The following is a 17,500-nucleotide window of genomic DNA, read 5'->3' on the forward strand; positions in this document are numbered from 1 at the left end:
GTTACATGATGATGTAGATGTAATATAATGCAGGTGCCATCATTTCAAGAGGGATTCATCTCTATCGCTATGGCAATGTTATATCTGTTTACTCATCTGGTTATTCAGGGGGTACCCGGAAACCCAGGAGAACCAGGACTGAAAGGTGATAAGGTGATCTGAATATCTCATTATTAGCCTATTGTATTTAAATCAACCATGCTATCAGATAAAAATGTTGCATGCAATATAGTCTCATCTACCAGCTGGCTCTCTGGGAACGAGGTGGTTACATGCTGTATAACTACCATAGACATCTCTAGAAATCTTATTCGGGAACAGTTTGTAGACCACCCTCAAGCCTACTAGATGGTTTCTAACTGTATCTACTGTAGCTGATCATCATTCACTGCTAGTTTAGAGCATGGGCTTGCTATGTTCTCCATATATCACAGATACTGTATGTATAAACTACTGAGAAATATGTATTTTTCTTTGTAAAAATACACATATACACGTACTGTTCTCAGCCAGATGTGCAGTGTTCCTGTGCTGTCTACAGGTCACCAGCTGACAGCCCTAGAGCTGCCTGCTGGGCATACTGTGTCTGCCTCATGCCCTCAGCTGACTGCAGTACTCATCTATAGAGTGCAGGATTTGTACTGTACTTTTAGTTTATTCCTAACTCTAACCGCTCCTATCCTCTGTCCTTCTTCAGGATGACGTTGGTCTTCCAGGGGAACAAGGAGAGAATGGATTCCAAGGTGACAAGGTATTTCACTTCCCCACTTAACAGATGGTGATGACTGTCGTCTGAGTCTCTGTATCAGGGGTTTATCCTTTCGTTTCACAGAAATGCTCTCGTTGTTTTACAGGGTATCCAGGGTTCACCAGGATTGCCAGGCACTCGAGGGAAACCAGGGCCACATGTGAGTCCATTAACCCTTATATAGGGTATGTGTACCAGGGACCATGTACAGTATATTACTAGGCTATCACTTTTGAAATGGCTAGTGATACAAAGGGTATCCAGCAAACTACAATGCTGTCTCTGTCCTAGGGGGTGACAGGTGAGCCGGGTCCTGATGGTATACCTGGCCCTCCAGGCCAAGAGGTAAGGCCCTGTGTGGGCGTCAATATTACTCATGACCCAGGACTTACCTTCTCCTTGTGATGGATAGTAGAGATTACCACCTGTTGTCTGGTTGTTCTCAGGGTTTCCCAGGAGACATCGGCCCACCAGGTCACAACGGCCCAGAGGGCCCAAAGGTCAGTAGCCTATAATGAAACTCTCACACCTATTAAGCCTTGTTTATGCCTGGTGCTAACATGCATCCTTTGTCCTGATCTTGTCCACATTCTGATGTGTCTTATATCCGTCCACCGTGTAAGCATTGTGACCAGATCTTTGGGGCGGCAGGTAGCCTAGTGTTTAGAGCATTGGGCCAGTAACCGAAAGGATGCTAAATCTAATCCCCGAGCTGACAAGGTAAAAATCGGTCGTTCTGCCCCTGAACAAGGCAGTTAACCCAGTGTTTCTAGGCCGTGATTGTAAACAAGAATTTGTTCTTAACTAACTTGCCTTGTTAAATAATGGTTAAATAAATAAATGAAAATCTCCTGGTCCCTCCCTGCATGCAAATGATTTAACAGCTATTCTTTCAAAATAATATATATAATTTTTAAGATAAATATTGATGCCATAAGTCAATGGTGCCACCTGTCAATGATATGAATTATGATTTAAATTGTTTCTCTGTCCAGATCTGTCTACAATGTGTGCCTGATCATAATCAGACCACAATGCATGTTTTAGTTGTCTACACCTGTCTTTTTTTCAATTTAAAGTTTTTTTCAATCAACCAACAAAACACATTCCACATTCACAGATGTGACAGGCTTAAAAAAAAAATGCAAAAAAATTATAATACATTTGAAAAAATAAAAAATAAAAATACAATTAAAATGAATGATAAAGTCAAATAAAAACATTTATTTTTCTTAATCTATTTATTTTCCTTGGTGCATATATACATACATACATACACACACACACACACACACACACACACACACACACACACACACACACACACACACACACACACACACACACACACACACACACACACATACACACACACACACACACACACACACGCACGCACGCACACGCACACACATACGCACACCACACGTACTCAAAAACTAAATTAAAATAAAAACACACAAAAAAACCATATAACACTTGCAGCAGCACTATCAAGGTTCTTATCAGCTATTTCAAGCATTCGCTGAGACGACGGGCCAATAATTTGTTTTTAGGTTTTACAGTACCTGACACAACATGTATCTGCGCATTTCCCTAGTCACCCCGTTCACTCTGTCCAGTTTGAAATATAGTTGAATAGTGGAGACCAGAGTCTATCAAACTTCGGGTGTCTCTTGTGGAGGTCATAAGTGAGCTTTTCAAGAGGAAGAAAGTCAACAATCTGGTCAATCCACATTTTAAATGTAGGAGGGGTATTAGAGGCCCACAATAGAAGAATACATTTCTTAGCAAAGTATGTAATAGTCATAAGCAAATTTTCTCTGTCAGGATCAAGAACAAAGTCCTGCTGGGCATTAAGAAGATAGATACACGGGGTCATATAAAACTGTACCTCTAGTATTTTCTGTGCAGCAGTATGTACAGATTGCCACAATCTGGCAATCTCTCTACAGCTCCAAAATACATGCATATAGGTTCCACTTTCAGAGGTACATCTTTTACAGTTAGGAGACATACCTGTTTTCATTCTATGGAGTCTCAAAGGAGTATAATAACATTTGTACAAAAATTTGTAATTAGATTCTTTCATTTTTACATTGGTAGAGGAGCAGTATACCTTGTCGCAAACCTCCGCCCATAACTCATCACTGATAGTCAGACCAAGGTCCTTTTCCCAGATTATTTTCAAATGAGTAAAGGAGGAGCTTCCTTTCTCAGAAAGGAGTCTATAGATGTAAGATATTTTGCCTTTAATGGATTGTGCTGTGACAAGAAGGGTTTCAACTTCATTCAACTGAGTTCTAAACCTCCTCTTGGAGATAAATGAGGAAATTACATGTCTAATTTGAAGATATTTTTTTTAAAAATGGGATCTTGGCACATCAAATTCACTGCAGAGCTCTTGAAATGATTTCAGTGTAGTGGTTTTCTGATGAAATAGGTCTGAAAAGGTCCTGATTCCTAGACTATGTCAAAGATTAAAGTTGGCATCCCTCAGGGCCTTTGGCAAGTCTGGGTTGCCTACTATATGCGAGTGAGAACATATTTGGGAGGAAATGCCCAGGTACTGTATTTCTTACAGTCCCTCCACGCTAGTAGGGTGCTGTAAATCACAAAGGTGTCTACACCTGTCTGAAAATGTGGGCACAATCAGAATGCAGACAAGATCACGAAAAAGGATGCATGTTAGAACCAGGTATAAACGTGGCTTTAATGTAGCTACTTGACATCCTCATGTGGCGTAGTTGGCAGGATCAAGCACTTTTATGAGCAATGAGTATCTTTAGTGCTGTGAAAGGTTTAGTTGGTTTTTAATGAATACAAAGACCAGTGGTTGGCAAGGAGCAGGTCCATGGACCTTGGAAGTCCTTTCTGGATCGCATGGGGAACGCTGGGGACCAGTGCTGTTGGACTGCCAGTGCACCATGGACAGCAACATGGGGTCCGTACACAATCTAACGTCCTGTATCATTCTTCTCAGGGGAAGCCAGGAAACAGAGGTTTACCAGGGCTCAGAGGAACAGCTGGACTGGAGGTGGTCTTTAGTTTACTACATAAAACAATGACGTATTCATTACATGTCAAGACCCAGTCTCTCTATGTATATAGTATGTACTGTATGTAAGATATATGACAGCAATGATCTAGAGTTTCCGCATAGTCCAGTGATGGTGCAAAGTGGGGTTTTGTCCCTGTCTTGACCCTCTGTCTCCATATTGTTTTCCAGGGCGATGAGGGGCCACTTGGACCACCTGGACCTACAGGACCGGAGGTGAGCGCTGATTGGACAGCTCAAAACCAAAACAAACAAAACAAGGAAGTCCAAAAATACAATATGGGTCACTCAGCACATGAAAACCCCCAAATGTTCACCTCTCAGCATCCCAAAGCCTGTTTCATAACCAGGAACCTTCAGAGAGGGAAGCAATTTTCTTCAGTTGGTGTTTAAATCACTATGATATGGGTTGCTATATACCATTAGCTCTTGGCAGAGTTGTCACTCTATTGTGCAGAAAATCTATTTTGATATATGGCTGACTGCTTATTGTGCATTTGTGGCATGAGTTTGGTTAGTAAAACTGCTGTGCTCGGCCACATCTCCACATGGTGCTCATCTGTTATACGAAGACAACAGCCTGGGATGAGATAGGCTTATATAAAAAAACAAAGCTTTCTGGTTTTGAACCAATGAAAATAAAGCCATGAATTTCCGTCCGTAGGCAGTTAGCCCAGTTAGTAGGATTATTATGAAAACTGTCCAAATATCTGCTTTCGGCATTAATTTTTAAGATGTTACTTTTGGAGAGTGGCCATTTAGCTAAACACTGGAAGTAAATGTCAATGCTTCATTAAAAATACTGAAAAATCAATTTATAAAACGGCTTGGAATGGCTCACTGTTTCCCTTGCCTAATATTTTGTGAGCTTGTCTTCCACCATAGATGGACATATCCTCCATTCCTTACTCTGAATAATCCTAAACATCTGGATATCTATGAGGATAGACTATGGTTGCATCCCAAATAGCACCCCATTCCCTATATAGTGAACTACTTTTGACTAGCGCCCATAGAGCTCTGGTCTAAAGTTGTATAAGGAATAGGGTGTCATTTGGGATGCAGGCTCTCTCTCTCTCCTAGATCCGGTAAACGAGCTCTGAAATTCAGACCTTTTTTCTGATTGTGTCAGTAAGTAGCCTGGCCTTGGATTCCATCATAATGCATCTTCCTACAGAGACTTCCCATTTGCATCCATTATAGACTAAATAAAGAGTTAGTCTGGAGTCGTCCCAAAGTCAACAATACATGCCAATATATCACTTCAGTTAGCAGAGCATTTATCCAGTTCAACAATAGCAGAGCATTTATCCAGTTCAACAATAGCAGAGCACTAATCCAGTTCAACAATAGCAGAGCACTAATCTAGTTCAACAATAGCATAGCTCTAATCCAATTCAACAATAGCAGAGCTCTAATCCAGTTCAACATTAGCAGAGCCCTAATCCAGTTCAACAATAGCAGAGCTCTAATCCAGTTCAACATTACAAGAGCACTAATCCAGTTCAACAATAGCAGAGCCCTAATCCAGTTCAACAATAGCAGAGCCCTAATCCAGTTCAACAACAGCAGAGTTCTAATCCAGTTCAACAACAGCAGAGTTCTAATCCAGTTCAACAACAGCAGAGCCCTAATCCAGTTCTACTCTCTCATACAGATAACAAAGCACATTAAAGAACAGAGTATTCCAAACGGCCATCTCCTAAAGACAGACACCACATCTCATTGAAAATAGTGATTCAATATAACACATTAGATCCAATGATGGTTTAATGCATTAGTGAGCTAAATTCTCAGTTCCATTATTGATGGATTTGGGCCTTTGAATAATATAGAGAGGGACAGTGACCTTTCTCTTCTTTGCCAGGAAAAGCCAACAAAAGTAGCACATCTTTTTCAGGCATTAATTAAAACTTTGACAATAACAGAAGACATTCCACGAAATGAGTGTGAAAGCTGAGTGTTTTATTGGTGCTCTTAAAACATTTGAATGTTTTTGAGTGTTTTATTGTTCTAACCCATACGTCCAATCAAAAAACAGTCAACCATCATTTTCACACCATACATTAATCCAGACACTCTTAAAGCCAGATTGGAGGAGTCTTTAGGACAGATTGTAGATTTACAGTGTATTCTGTCTGTAGGGTTGTTAGTGTGGTGGTGGGTGGGTTACGGTACTAGGGCGGTTATCTTTAGGGCAGATGATGATTCTACTGTACTGTTTGATTCAGTACTATGGGTCATGTATGTTTTCTGTTCAGGGCAGACCTGGAAGGCAGGGATTCCCAGGGAAAACAGGTCCCGAAGGACTTAAGGTCAGATTCTATTAACGTAATGCACCATCCATCTGCCGGAGTTTATCACTCTCTCTCTCTCTATCACTCTCTCTCTCTCTATCACTCTCTCTCTCTCTCTATCACTTTCTCTCTCTCTATCACTCTCTCTCTATCACTCTCTCTCTATCACTCTCTCTCTATCACTCTCTCTCTCTCTATCACTCTCTCTCTCTCTATAACTCTCTCTCTATAACTCTCTCTCTCTCTATCACTCTCTCTCTCTCTATCACTCTCTCTCTCTCTATCACTCTCTCTCTATAACTCTCTCTCTATCATTCTCTCTCTATCACTCTCTCTCTATCACTCTCTCTCTATAACTCTCTCTCTATCACTCTCTCTCTCTATCACTCTCTCTCTATAACTCTCTCTCTCTATCACTCTCTCTCTCTATCACTCTCTCCTTCTATCACTCTCTCTCTATCACTCTCTCTTTATCACTCTCTCTCTATCACTCTCTTCTCTCTATCACTCTCTCTCTCTCTATCACTCTCTTTCTCTATCACTCTCTCTCTATCATCTCTCTCTCTCTATCACTCTCTCTCTATCACTCTGTCTCTCCATCACTCTCTCTCTCTATCACTCTCTCTCTCTCTCTCTCTCCTCTATCACTCTCTCTCTATCTCTCTCTCTCTCTATCACTCTCTCTCTCTCTCTATCATCTCTCTCTATCTATAACTCTCTCTCTATAACTCTCTCTCTCTCTATCACTCTCTCTCTCTCTATCACTCTCTCTCTCTCTATCACTCTCTCTCTATAACTCTCTCTCTATCATTCTCTCTCTATCACTCTCTCTCTATCACTCTCTCTATAACTCTCTCTCTATCACTCTCTCTCTCTATCACTCTCTCTCTATAACTCTCTCTATCACTCTCTCTCTCTATCACTCTCTCCTTCTATCACTCTCTCTCTATCACTCTCTCTTTATCACTCTCTCTCTATCACTCTCTTCCTCTATCACTCTCCCTCTATCACTCTCAATTTCTATCACTCTCTCTCTATCACTCTCAATTTCTATCACTCTCTCTCTATCACTCTGTCTCTCCATCACTCTCTCTCTATCACTCTCTCTCTATCACTCTCTCCCTCTATCACTCTCTCTCTATCACTCTCAATTTCTATCACTCTCACTCTCTCTCTATCACTCTCTCTCTCGATCACTCTCTCTCTATCATTCTCTCTCTCGCTATCACTCCCTCGCTATCACTCTGTCTCTCTATCACGCTCTCCCTCTATCACTCTCTCTCTATCACTCTCTCTCTCTCTATCACTCTCTCCCTCCCTCTCTCTCTCTCTCTCTCTCTCTCTCTATCACTCTCTATCTATCACTCTCTCTAACACTCTCTCTATCACTCTCTCTCTCTCTATCACTCTCTCCCTCTATCACTCTCTCTATCACTCTCTCTCTATCACTCTCTCCCTCTATCACTCTCTACCTCTATCACTCTCACTCTCTCTCTATCACTCTCTCTCTATCACTCTCTCTCTATCATTCTCTCTTTCTATCACTCTCTCTATCACTCTCTCTCTCTATCACTCTCTCCCTCTATCACCCTCTATCACTCTCTCTATATCACACTCTCTCTCTATCACTCTCTCCATCACTCTCTCCCTCTATCACTCTTTCTCTCTATCACTCTCTCCCTCTATCACTCACTCTCTCTATCACTCTATCAATCCATCTGCCAGAGTCTATCACTCTCTATCACTCTCTCTCTCTATCACTCTCTCTCTCTATCACTCTCTCTCTATCACTCTCTCTCTACCACTCTCTCCCTCTATCACTCTTTATCTATCACCCCCTCTATCACGCTCTCACTCTATCACTCTCTCTATCACTCTCTCTCTCTATCTATCACTCTCTCTATCACTCTCTCGCTATCACTCTGTCTCTCTATCATGCTCTCCCTCTATCACTCTCTCTCTATCACTCTCTCTCTCGATCACTCTCTCCCTCTATCTCTCTCTATCACTCTCTCTCTATCACTCTCTCCCTCTATCACTCTCTCCCTCTATCACTCTCTCTCTCTCACTCTCTCCCTCTATCACTCTATCACTCTCTCTCTATCACTCTCTCTCTATCATTCTCTCTTTCTATCACTCTCTCTATCACACTCTCTCTCTATCACTCTCTCTCCATCACTCTCTCCCTCTATCACTCTTTCTCTCTATCACTCTCTCCCTCTATCACTCACTCTCTCTATCACTCTATCAATCCATCTGCCAGAGTCTATCACTCTCTATCACTCTCTCTCTCTATCACTCTCTCTCTATCACTCTCTCCCTCTATCACTCTCTCTCTATCACTCTCTCTCTACCACTCTCTCCCTCTATCACTCTTTATCTATCACCCCCTCTATCACGCTCTCACTCTATCACTCTCTCTATCACTCTCTCTCTCTCTCTGTCACTCTCTATCTATCACTCTCTCAATCACTCTCTCGCTATCACTCTGTCTCTCTATCATGCTCTCCCTCTATCACTCTCTCTCTCGATCACTCTCTCCCTCTATCACTCTCTCTATCACTCTCTCTCTATCACTCTCTCCCTCTATCACTCTCTCCCTCTATCACTCTCACTCTCTCTCTATCACTCTCTCCCTCTATCACTCTCTCTTTCTATCACTCTCTCTATCACTCTCTCTCTCTATCACTCTCTCTCTATCACTCTCTCCCTCTATCACTCTCTATCACTCTCTCTATCACTCTCTCTCTCTATCACTCTCTCTCTATCACTCTCTCCCTCTATCACCCTCTATCACTCCCTCTATCACTCTTTCTCTCTATCACGCTCTCCCTCTATCACTCACTCTCTCTATCACTCTCTCAATCCATCTGCCAGAGTCTATCACTCTCTCTCTCTATCACTCTCTCTATATCTTTCTCTCTATCTATCTATCTATCTATCTATCTATCTATCTATCTATCTATCTATCTATCTATCTATCTATCTATCTATCTATCTATCTCTCTCTCTCTCTCTCTCTCTCTCTCTCTCTCTCTCTCTCTCTCTCTCTCTCTCTCTCTCTCTCTCTATCACTCTCTCCCTCTATCACTCTCTCTCTCTCTATCAATATCTCTCCATTCATCTGCCAGAGTCTATCACTCTCTCTCTATCACTCTCTCCCTCTATCACTCTCTCTCTATCACTCTCTTCCTCTATCACTCTCTCTCTATCATTCTCTCTCTATCACTCTCTCCCTCTATCTCTCTCTCTATCACTCTCTCTATATATCACTCTCTCTCTATCACTCTCCTCCTCTATCACTCTCTCTCTATCTCTCTCTATCACTCTCTCTCAATCACTCTCTCTCTATCATTCTCTCTCCATCACTCTCTCCCTCTATCACTCACTCTCTCTCTCTATCTATCTATCTATCTATCTATCTATCTATCTATCTCTCTCTCTCTCTCGCTCTCTCTCTCTCACTCTTCCTCCATCACCCTCTCCCTCTATCTCTCTCTTTATCACTCTCTCTATCACTCTCTCTCATCACTCTCTCTCTATCACTCTCTCTCCATCACTCTCTCCCTCTATCACTCTCTCTCTCTATCACTCTCTCTCTCTATCACTCTCTCTCATCACTCTCTCTCATCACTCTCTCTCTCTATCACTCTTTCTCCATCACTCTCTCCCTCTATCACTCTTTCTCTCTATCACTCTCTCCCTCTATCACTCACTCTCTCTATCACTCTCTCAATCCATCTGCCAGAGTCTATCACTCTCTCTCTATCACTCTCTCACTCTCTCCATCACTCTCTCTCTATCACTCTCTCTATCTTTCTCTCTCAATCACTCTCTTTCTATCACTCTCTCTCCATCACTCTCTCCCTCTATCACTCTTTCTCTCTATCACTCTCTCCCTCTATCACCCCCCCCCCCTCTATCACTCTCTCCATCCATCTGTCAGAGTCTATCACTCTCTCTCTCTATCACTCTCTTCCGCTATCACTCTCTCCCTCTATCACTCTCTCTATCACTTTCTCTCTATCACTCTCTTTCTCTATCACTCTCTGTCTCTATCACTCTCTCTCGATTAAATTAAATTACATTCAAGGGGCTTTATTGGCATGGGAAACGTGTTAACATTGCCAAAGCAAGTGAGGTAGATAATATACAAAAAGTGAAATAAACAATAAAATGAACAGTAAACATTACACATACAGAACTCTCTCCCTCTATCACTCTCTCTATCACTCTCTCCCTCTATCACTCACTCTACATCCATCTGCCGGAGTCTATCACTCTCTCCCTCTATCACTCTCTCTATCACTCTCTCCCTCAATCACTCTCTCTACATCCATCTGCCGGAGTCTATCACTCTCTCCCTCTATCACTCTCTCTCCATCCATCTGCCGGAGTCTATCACTCTAACACTCTCTCTCCGTCCATCTGCCAGAGTCTATCACTCCCTCTCTATCACTCTCTCTCCATCCATCTGCCGGAGTCTATCACTCTCTCTCCATCCATCTGCCGGAGTCTATCACTCTAACACTCTCTCTCCGTCCATCTGCCAGAGTCTATCACTCCCTCTCTATCACTCTCTCTCCATCCATCTGCCGGAGTCTATCACTCTCTCTACATCCATCTGCTGGAGTCTATCACTCCCTCTTTCTATCACTCTCTCTACATCCATCTGCTGGAGTCTATCACTCTCTCCCTCTATCACTCTCTCTATCACTCTCTCCCTCTATCACTCTCTCTACATCCATCTGCCGGAGTCTATCACTCTCTCTCTCTCTATCACTCTCTCTCCATCCATCTGCCAGTCTATCACTCCCTCTCTATCACTCTCTCTCCATCCATCTGCCGGAGTCTATCACTCTCTCTACATCCATCTGCTGGAGTCTATCACTCCCTCTCTCTATCACTCTCTCTACATCCATCTGCCGGAGTCTATCACTCCCTCTCTTTATCACTCCCTCTACAGCCATCTGCCGTAGTCTATCACTCCCTCTCTCTATCACTCTCTCTCCATCCATCTGCCGGAGTCTATCACTCTCTACATCCATCTGCCGGAGTTTATCACTCCCTCTCTCTATCAATCTCTCTACATCCATCTGCCGGAGTCTATCACTCCCTCTCTCTATCACTCTCTCTACATCCATCTGCCGGAGTCTATCACTCCCTCTCTCTATCACTCTCTCTACATCCATCTGCCAGAGTCTATCACTCCCTCTCTTTAGCACTCTCTCTACATCCATCTGCCGGAGTCTATCACTCCCTCTCTCTATCACTCTCTCTACATCCATCTGCCGTAGTCTATCACTCCCTCTCTCTATCACTCTCTCTACATCCATCTGCCGGAGTCTATCACTCCCTCTCTTTAGCACTCTCTCTACATCCATCTGCCGTAGTCTATCACTCCCTCTTTCTCTCTCTCTCTACATCCATCTGCCGTAGTCTATCACTCACTCTCTCTACATCCATCTGCCGGAGTCTATCACTCCCTCTCTTTAGCACTCTCTCTACATCCATCTGCCGTAGTCTATCACTCCCTCTCTCTATCACTCTCTCTACATCCATCTGCCGGAGTCTATCACTCCCTCTCTTTAGCACTCTCTCTACATCCATCTGCCGTAGTCTATCACTCCCTCTCTCTATCACTCTCTCTACATCCATCTGCCGTAGTCTATCACTCCCTCTCTCTATCACTCTCTCTACATCCATCTGCCGGAGTCTATCACTCCCTCTCTTTAGCACTCTCTCTACATCCATCTGCCGTAGTCTATCACTCCCTCTCTCTATCACTCTCTCTACATCCATCTGCCGTAGTCTATCATTCCCTCTCTCTATCACTCTCTCTACATCCATCTGCCGGAGTCTATCACTCCCTCTCTCTCTCTCTCTCTCTCTCTTTCTCAATTCAAATCAAAACGTTTTATTGACATGGCAAACATATGTTTACAGTGTTTCTCTCTCTCTCTCATTTAACTGTGTGTAAATTAGATGTCACGTTTCTATTACCAGAGGGATTGGCCTCTAACTAAGCATGTTCTCTCTGACTGATCTGAACTTTAAAAGGTTTGAATCTTTTTCTGAAATGCTAATTTGGTATTCTGCTGTAGGGCGAGACCGGAATAACTGGAGAGGTCGGAAAGCTTGGCGAGAGGGTAAAGGCTTTTCTCTCTCCTCTCTCTCGCTCTCTGTTTGTTTATACTTCACTCTGTGTGTGTCTGTTTATGTGTGTCTGTTTGTGTGTGTGTGTGTGTGTGTGTGTGTGTGTGTGTGTGTGTGTGTGTGTGTGTGTGTGTGTGTGTGTGTGTGTGTGTGTGTGTGTGTGTGTGTGTGTGTGTGTGTGTGTGTGTGTGTGTGTGTGTGTGTGTGTGTGTGTGTGTGTGTGCGTCTTTCTCTCTCTTACTGCGTATGTCCATGTGTGTGTGTTTTGCTGTTGCTCCACTGCTCTGCAGGCCATGGTGTAAGTACAGGACTTTGACTGTGTGCTTTCCTGTGTTGGTCTCTGCAGGGGCTGATGGGTTTCATCGGCCCTGTTGGGGAGCCTGGCCTCACAGGAGAAAAGGTTAGCTGTGTATCTTTGCGTTGGCTTTTCAACTGTTGTTTCGGTCATATTGAAAGATTCAGATTTGTTATTGCTCTACTTTCCCAGTGGGCAAAGATGGTTGAAATGACGTTATTACAAACATTTGTAAGCTGGTCAAAATTAATTATGCCATTTCAACCCGTTTTGCCTGCTGGGTTTGCTTCCTGTTGATGTCTTGTGCTATAACTACAGATGTAGGATCTTAATTTGAACCAATTGGCTACAGAAAGAAAATAATCTTGCAGCAACAGGAAATGTGAATTATTAAGTGCATTATAATAATAATTTGGTGGGTGCTTATATTTGTCCTATTTCACATGTGCAACAAGTGTGTATTATAACGTATGAATTGGCAATGTATTCTTTGCATATCCCACTGAGACACCATCGGATAGTGGGGTCACAGCCAGGGTCTGCCATTATCAACGGCCATCCGTGAGCAATTAGGTTTAAGTGCCTTGCTCAAGGGCACATCAACAGATTTTTGTCGGTTCGGAGATTCAAACTAGAGTCCAAAGCTCTAACCACTAGGCTACCTGCTGCCCTGCTAACTATATTCCCATGGCACCATCATTTTTTAAACCTATTTTGTGACCTAACTACAGGGAAAACTCCTGGTCCTACCTATGTGATGCAGGGTCCTCATAGCTGTGTTGGTTTTCCCAGGGGAACGGTGGCGAGATGGGATTGCCTGGACCGCCAGGGGAAACAAACGCAGCTAATAGTAAACTAAACTACAGTGCTATATGTTTTTCCAGGGGGGCCGTGGCGAGATGGGATTGCCTGGACCGCCAGGGGAAAAGGGGGCGATGGTAAGGAGTAAGTCTGGACCCCGTCTCTATTCCCAGGGGCATTCAACGCTATATGGGTAGGACAGGATGTCATTTGGGGGCTTGGAGATGAGCAATGGGGCACTAAGACAGGTAACCAACAAAGGGTATATAACAAAGTATTGAGATAAACTTTTGTTATTGACCAAATACTTATTTTCCACCATAATTTACAAATAAATTCATTAAAAATCCTACAATGTGATTTTCTGGATTTTTTTTCTCATTTTGTCTGTCATAGTTGAAGTGTACCTATGATGAAAATTACAGGCCTCTCTCATCTTTTTAAGTGGGAGAACTTGCACAATTGGTGGCTGACTAAATACTTTTTTGCCCCACTGTAAATGTGCAGAAGTTTCCAAATGAATTATTTGTATATCTCTTCTTGGTCTCTCAACTCATTACCTGGTCTTGTAAATGCTTCACACAGCAGCAAACAGCTGGAAGCCCCATATTGTTTGCATCTACATTATCTTCTCAGCATATTGACTCAAGATGTTCATTGTATAACAACACAGTGCTACAGCTATTGAGAAGCGATAGAGTAAGGCAGATACAGTTATGTCAGATCTCACTACATTCTTACAAAAAAGGGTTCCAGAAGAGTTTTTTGGCTGTCCCCAAGGGAGAACCATTTTTGGTTCCAGATAGAACTATGCTGGGTTCCATGTAGAACCCTCTAGGGAAAGGATTCTACATGGAACTCAAAAAGGTTCTACATGGAACCAAAAAGGGTTCTTCAAAGGATTTTCCTATGGGGACAGCCGGAAAACTATTTTAGGTTGTAGATAGCACTAATTTCCCCCTAAGAGCGTACCTAAACTAACAAACTGTTCAGTCAGCCTCATCTTGCAGTCTAAAAATACAGCTAACAATTGTCAATAGTCATCAGTTCACTGTCAGTTTAAATGGGTTTGAAGTGTGATGAATGTCTTCATGCTGTTGTTCTGTGTGTCTGTCAGGGTCATCCTGGAACTCCTGGAGAGTGTGGTTCATCAGGACCTCTAGGGATACCAGTAAGTAAAGCCTGTTAGCTTTACACATTTAGTGCCAGTTTCCCAGACACAGATTAAGCATAGTCCTGGACCAGAAAAAACTTTCAGTGGAGATTATTTTTATTCCATGTAATAGTCTTAATTTGGGTCCGGGAAACCGGCCCATAACATTTGGTACCATTTTAAACGTCTTGTGCCCTGTAGATTTACTACAAGAATGAACCCCATCCCACCAGCACTATTCTGAAATAGCATCGTTTCTAGTTTGGCATTAGATGCAGCATGGCAGAATGCATTTAGAAGCAAGGCATCACTGCTGTAAACAAACTGAATGAGACATCAAGTTAAAACCTGTTCTATTTGGTACATTCAGCAGCTTGGCATAGAGTCTGTTTGAGTTTAGTTTAAGTGTCTTCAAAGGTCAGACTTAGCCTCTTAAAACTCTTAGGCTACTACCCATTCTGGCTCCTCAAGGGTTTGTTGCCTGCCTTGTTTGGAATCCAGCTACATAAACATAGCCAAGAAAGGTCTGTGATGAGGCCTCACTAATACCGTTTAATCTTCGCTCATTTAGACAGAAAAGACAGTTGTACACACGAGGCGTTTGGGAGACATTCCCCACAGCACATAGCTTGGTTGATGTTGATGGGAAGTGACAGAAAGACACTCAATCAGTGTCAGGATTGCTCAGTACTGCCATGCCAGTTGTAAACTTTAGCACCTCTGGCTAAGCTAATGCAGCTCCCACCCTTTACCTTTCTAGCATGTTTACATGTCTTTAGTCTCCTCACGCCGTGCACCGACATCACACAAGTTGTGGCAAGACATGCCGGTCAGATTCAGAGATGCTTTAGCAAGCTGCACAGGAGACTGCAGCAGCAGAGTGCATTGGTGTTAACAGCAGAGCATACTCTTCTACTTCTTCTGAACAGGTGTCCTTTGAAAATAACATGCTTCATCTCAGTAGGATCTCCACTGCAAGCATGACTAAATGCATATCCTTCAGGGGCATGGGATCAGCTCTTTGGTCATGATAGATATGCATTACATTCACTAGCATCCTGTAGGCCCAGCTCCTCTCTCATTAGTCAGTCCTGCTACTCGTCTCAGTGAGTGTGGTAACGTTGCTGCCTTCCATCACATAATGTGGTGTGTTCTTCCTCCTGCAGGGTCCAGCCGGTTCGAGGGGTCTCGGTGGGATCAGAGGACCTAAAGGCAGGAGGGTAAGGAACAGGGTGTACTCCTTCAGCATCCACTACTTTCTCTACACGCCATCATTTGTTATGGCTACATTTTTCATTAATTCAAGCTAGTATCTCTGTGAGTGGAAACTTTTCCAGACCTTCGCACGCTAACTATAGATTTGCTATCATGACACCAATGCACAGTCTCACAACTTCAACTACAAAATAACCCTTGGTAACCCTTTATTGTACAGTTTGATTAAAGGGTTACCTTTAATCAAAGGTCTACCCAACTTCATGACTGATCCCTCTAGTATGCATAAGTGGTATTATTATAGGCATATTATGGAATAATTTTGCATAAATCATTTAATGTTCTATGCAAAACCATATTGAATATTTAACAACTTAGATTAGCACTAAATTATAATAAGGCTTGTAAAAATAAACCATGGAAGATGAATGCAATTAAACTCAGTTAAGACACATTAAGAAATGGAAAATACCCCTCAGCGTCATCTATTGGGACAGTGACCAAAGGCTGCCTAGGCCTGTTAGTAGACTAATGTTAGAAACGATCACCAGCTGGTTCTGAGGCAGACATTTTTCAAAGTTAAATAATAATGCCTTATATACATCAGTTATTAAAGCACCGGCAACAAAATCTACTCAAACCTTGCCAGACGGTGATACCTTTTAGATCAGCACCACCACCAACTGGTCCCAGATCTGTTTGGGATCTTGCCAACTCCATTATCAAGCCTAGGAACAAACAGAGAACTAGTATCAAGCCAAACATGTTATGACAATCCCATAAGGAGTTTTCAAGAGAGCAAGCACTCAGGCTAGCAGAGTGGCACCCAGGCTAGAAGACTGGCACCAGGCTAGCAGACTGACACCCAGGCGAGCAGACTGACACCCAGGCTAGCAGACTGACACCCAGGCTAGCAGACTGACACCCAGGCTAGCCAACTGACACCCAGGCGAGCAGACTGACACCCAGGCTAGCAGACTGACACCCAGGCTAGCAGACTGACACCCAGGCTAGCAGACTGACACCCAGGCTAGCAGACTGACACCCAGGCTGGCAGACTGACACCCAGGCTAGCCACTAACACAGCAGTACTGGGAACAGAGATGATAGATATCTGTTTGAGAGAGACGTTTCTGTAACAACAGATTGGACCATTTACTATATAGCATCAGTCCAAGTCCTCCTTTGTTACTTGAGTGTTTACTGGCGTATGTTGAGGTTGGACAGCCGTAGTAAGTGTGGTTTTGAATGAGGCTGGAGGAGGAACAACGAGAGTACAGTATACAGTTCTGTCATTGACTCTAACCCCCCCTGGTGTAAGTTATTTTTATACATGACTCTGCAGGCCTCAAGGGATGCATCTCACCAAATCATATGTGTACGATAAAAAAACACATGTTGGCCACCTTGAATCTTTGACCTCGACCATACATCCAGTCTCTTCTTCCTATAAGACCAAGAGCCATAGTATTCACAGAAATACGCATGGTAGTTTGAACATCTTGGCCATGTTCTGTTATAATCTCCACCCGGCACAGCCAGAAGAGGACTGGCCACCCCTCATAGCCTGGTTCCTCTCTAGGTTTCTTCCTAGGTTTTGGCCTTTCTAGGGAGTTTTTCCCAGCCAACGTGCTTCAACACCTGCATTGCTTGCTGTTTGGGGTTTCAGGCTGGGTTTCTGTACAGCACTTTGAGATATCAGCTGATGTACGAAGGGCTACATAAATACATTTGATTTGATGATTTGATTTGATTTGAAGAAGTTCAGCAAAAAGGC

General features: G+C 43.0%; 1 protein-coding gene across 2 annotated transcripts in view; it reads left to right on the plus strand.

Moving 5' to 3' along the window:
- LOC118357967 (collagen alpha-1(XXVII) chain B-like) overlaps positions 1–17,500 on the plus strand; it is a 119,623-nt gene that overhangs the window by 79,475 nt on the left and 22,648 nt on the right. For both annotated transcript variants that reach the window (XM_052479147.1, XM_052479148.1), the window contains 13 exons: positions 109–153; positions 698–751; positions 855–908; positions 1,040–1,093; positions 1,195–1,248; positions 3,732–3,785; positions 3,978–4,022; positions 6,068–6,121; positions 12,208–12,252; positions 12,606–12,659; positions 13,439–13,492; positions 14,473–14,526; positions 15,675–15,728. In XM_052479147.1, the coding sequence (XP_052335107.1) occupies positions 109–153; positions 698–751; positions 855–908; positions 1,040–1,093; positions 1,195–1,248; positions 3,732–3,785; positions 3,978–4,022; positions 6,068–6,121; positions 12,208–12,252; positions 12,606–12,659; positions 13,439–13,492; positions 14,473–14,526; positions 15,675–15,728 (675 nt within the window). The remainder of the gene's footprint in view (positions 1–108; positions 154–697; positions 752–854; positions 909–1,039; positions 1,094–1,194; positions 1,249–3,731; positions 3,786–3,977; positions 4,023–6,067; positions 6,122–12,207; positions 12,253–12,605; positions 12,660–13,438; positions 13,493–14,472; positions 14,527–15,674; positions 15,729–17,500) is intronic.

This window comes from Oncorhynchus keta, chromosome 25, assembly GCF_023373465.1.
Source record: "Oncorhynchus keta strain PuntledgeMale-10-30-2019 chromosome 25, Oket_V2, whole genome shotgun sequence".
Lineage (NCBI taxonomy): Eukaryota > Metazoa > Chordata > Actinopteri > Salmoniformes > Salmonidae > Oncorhynchus > Oncorhynchus keta.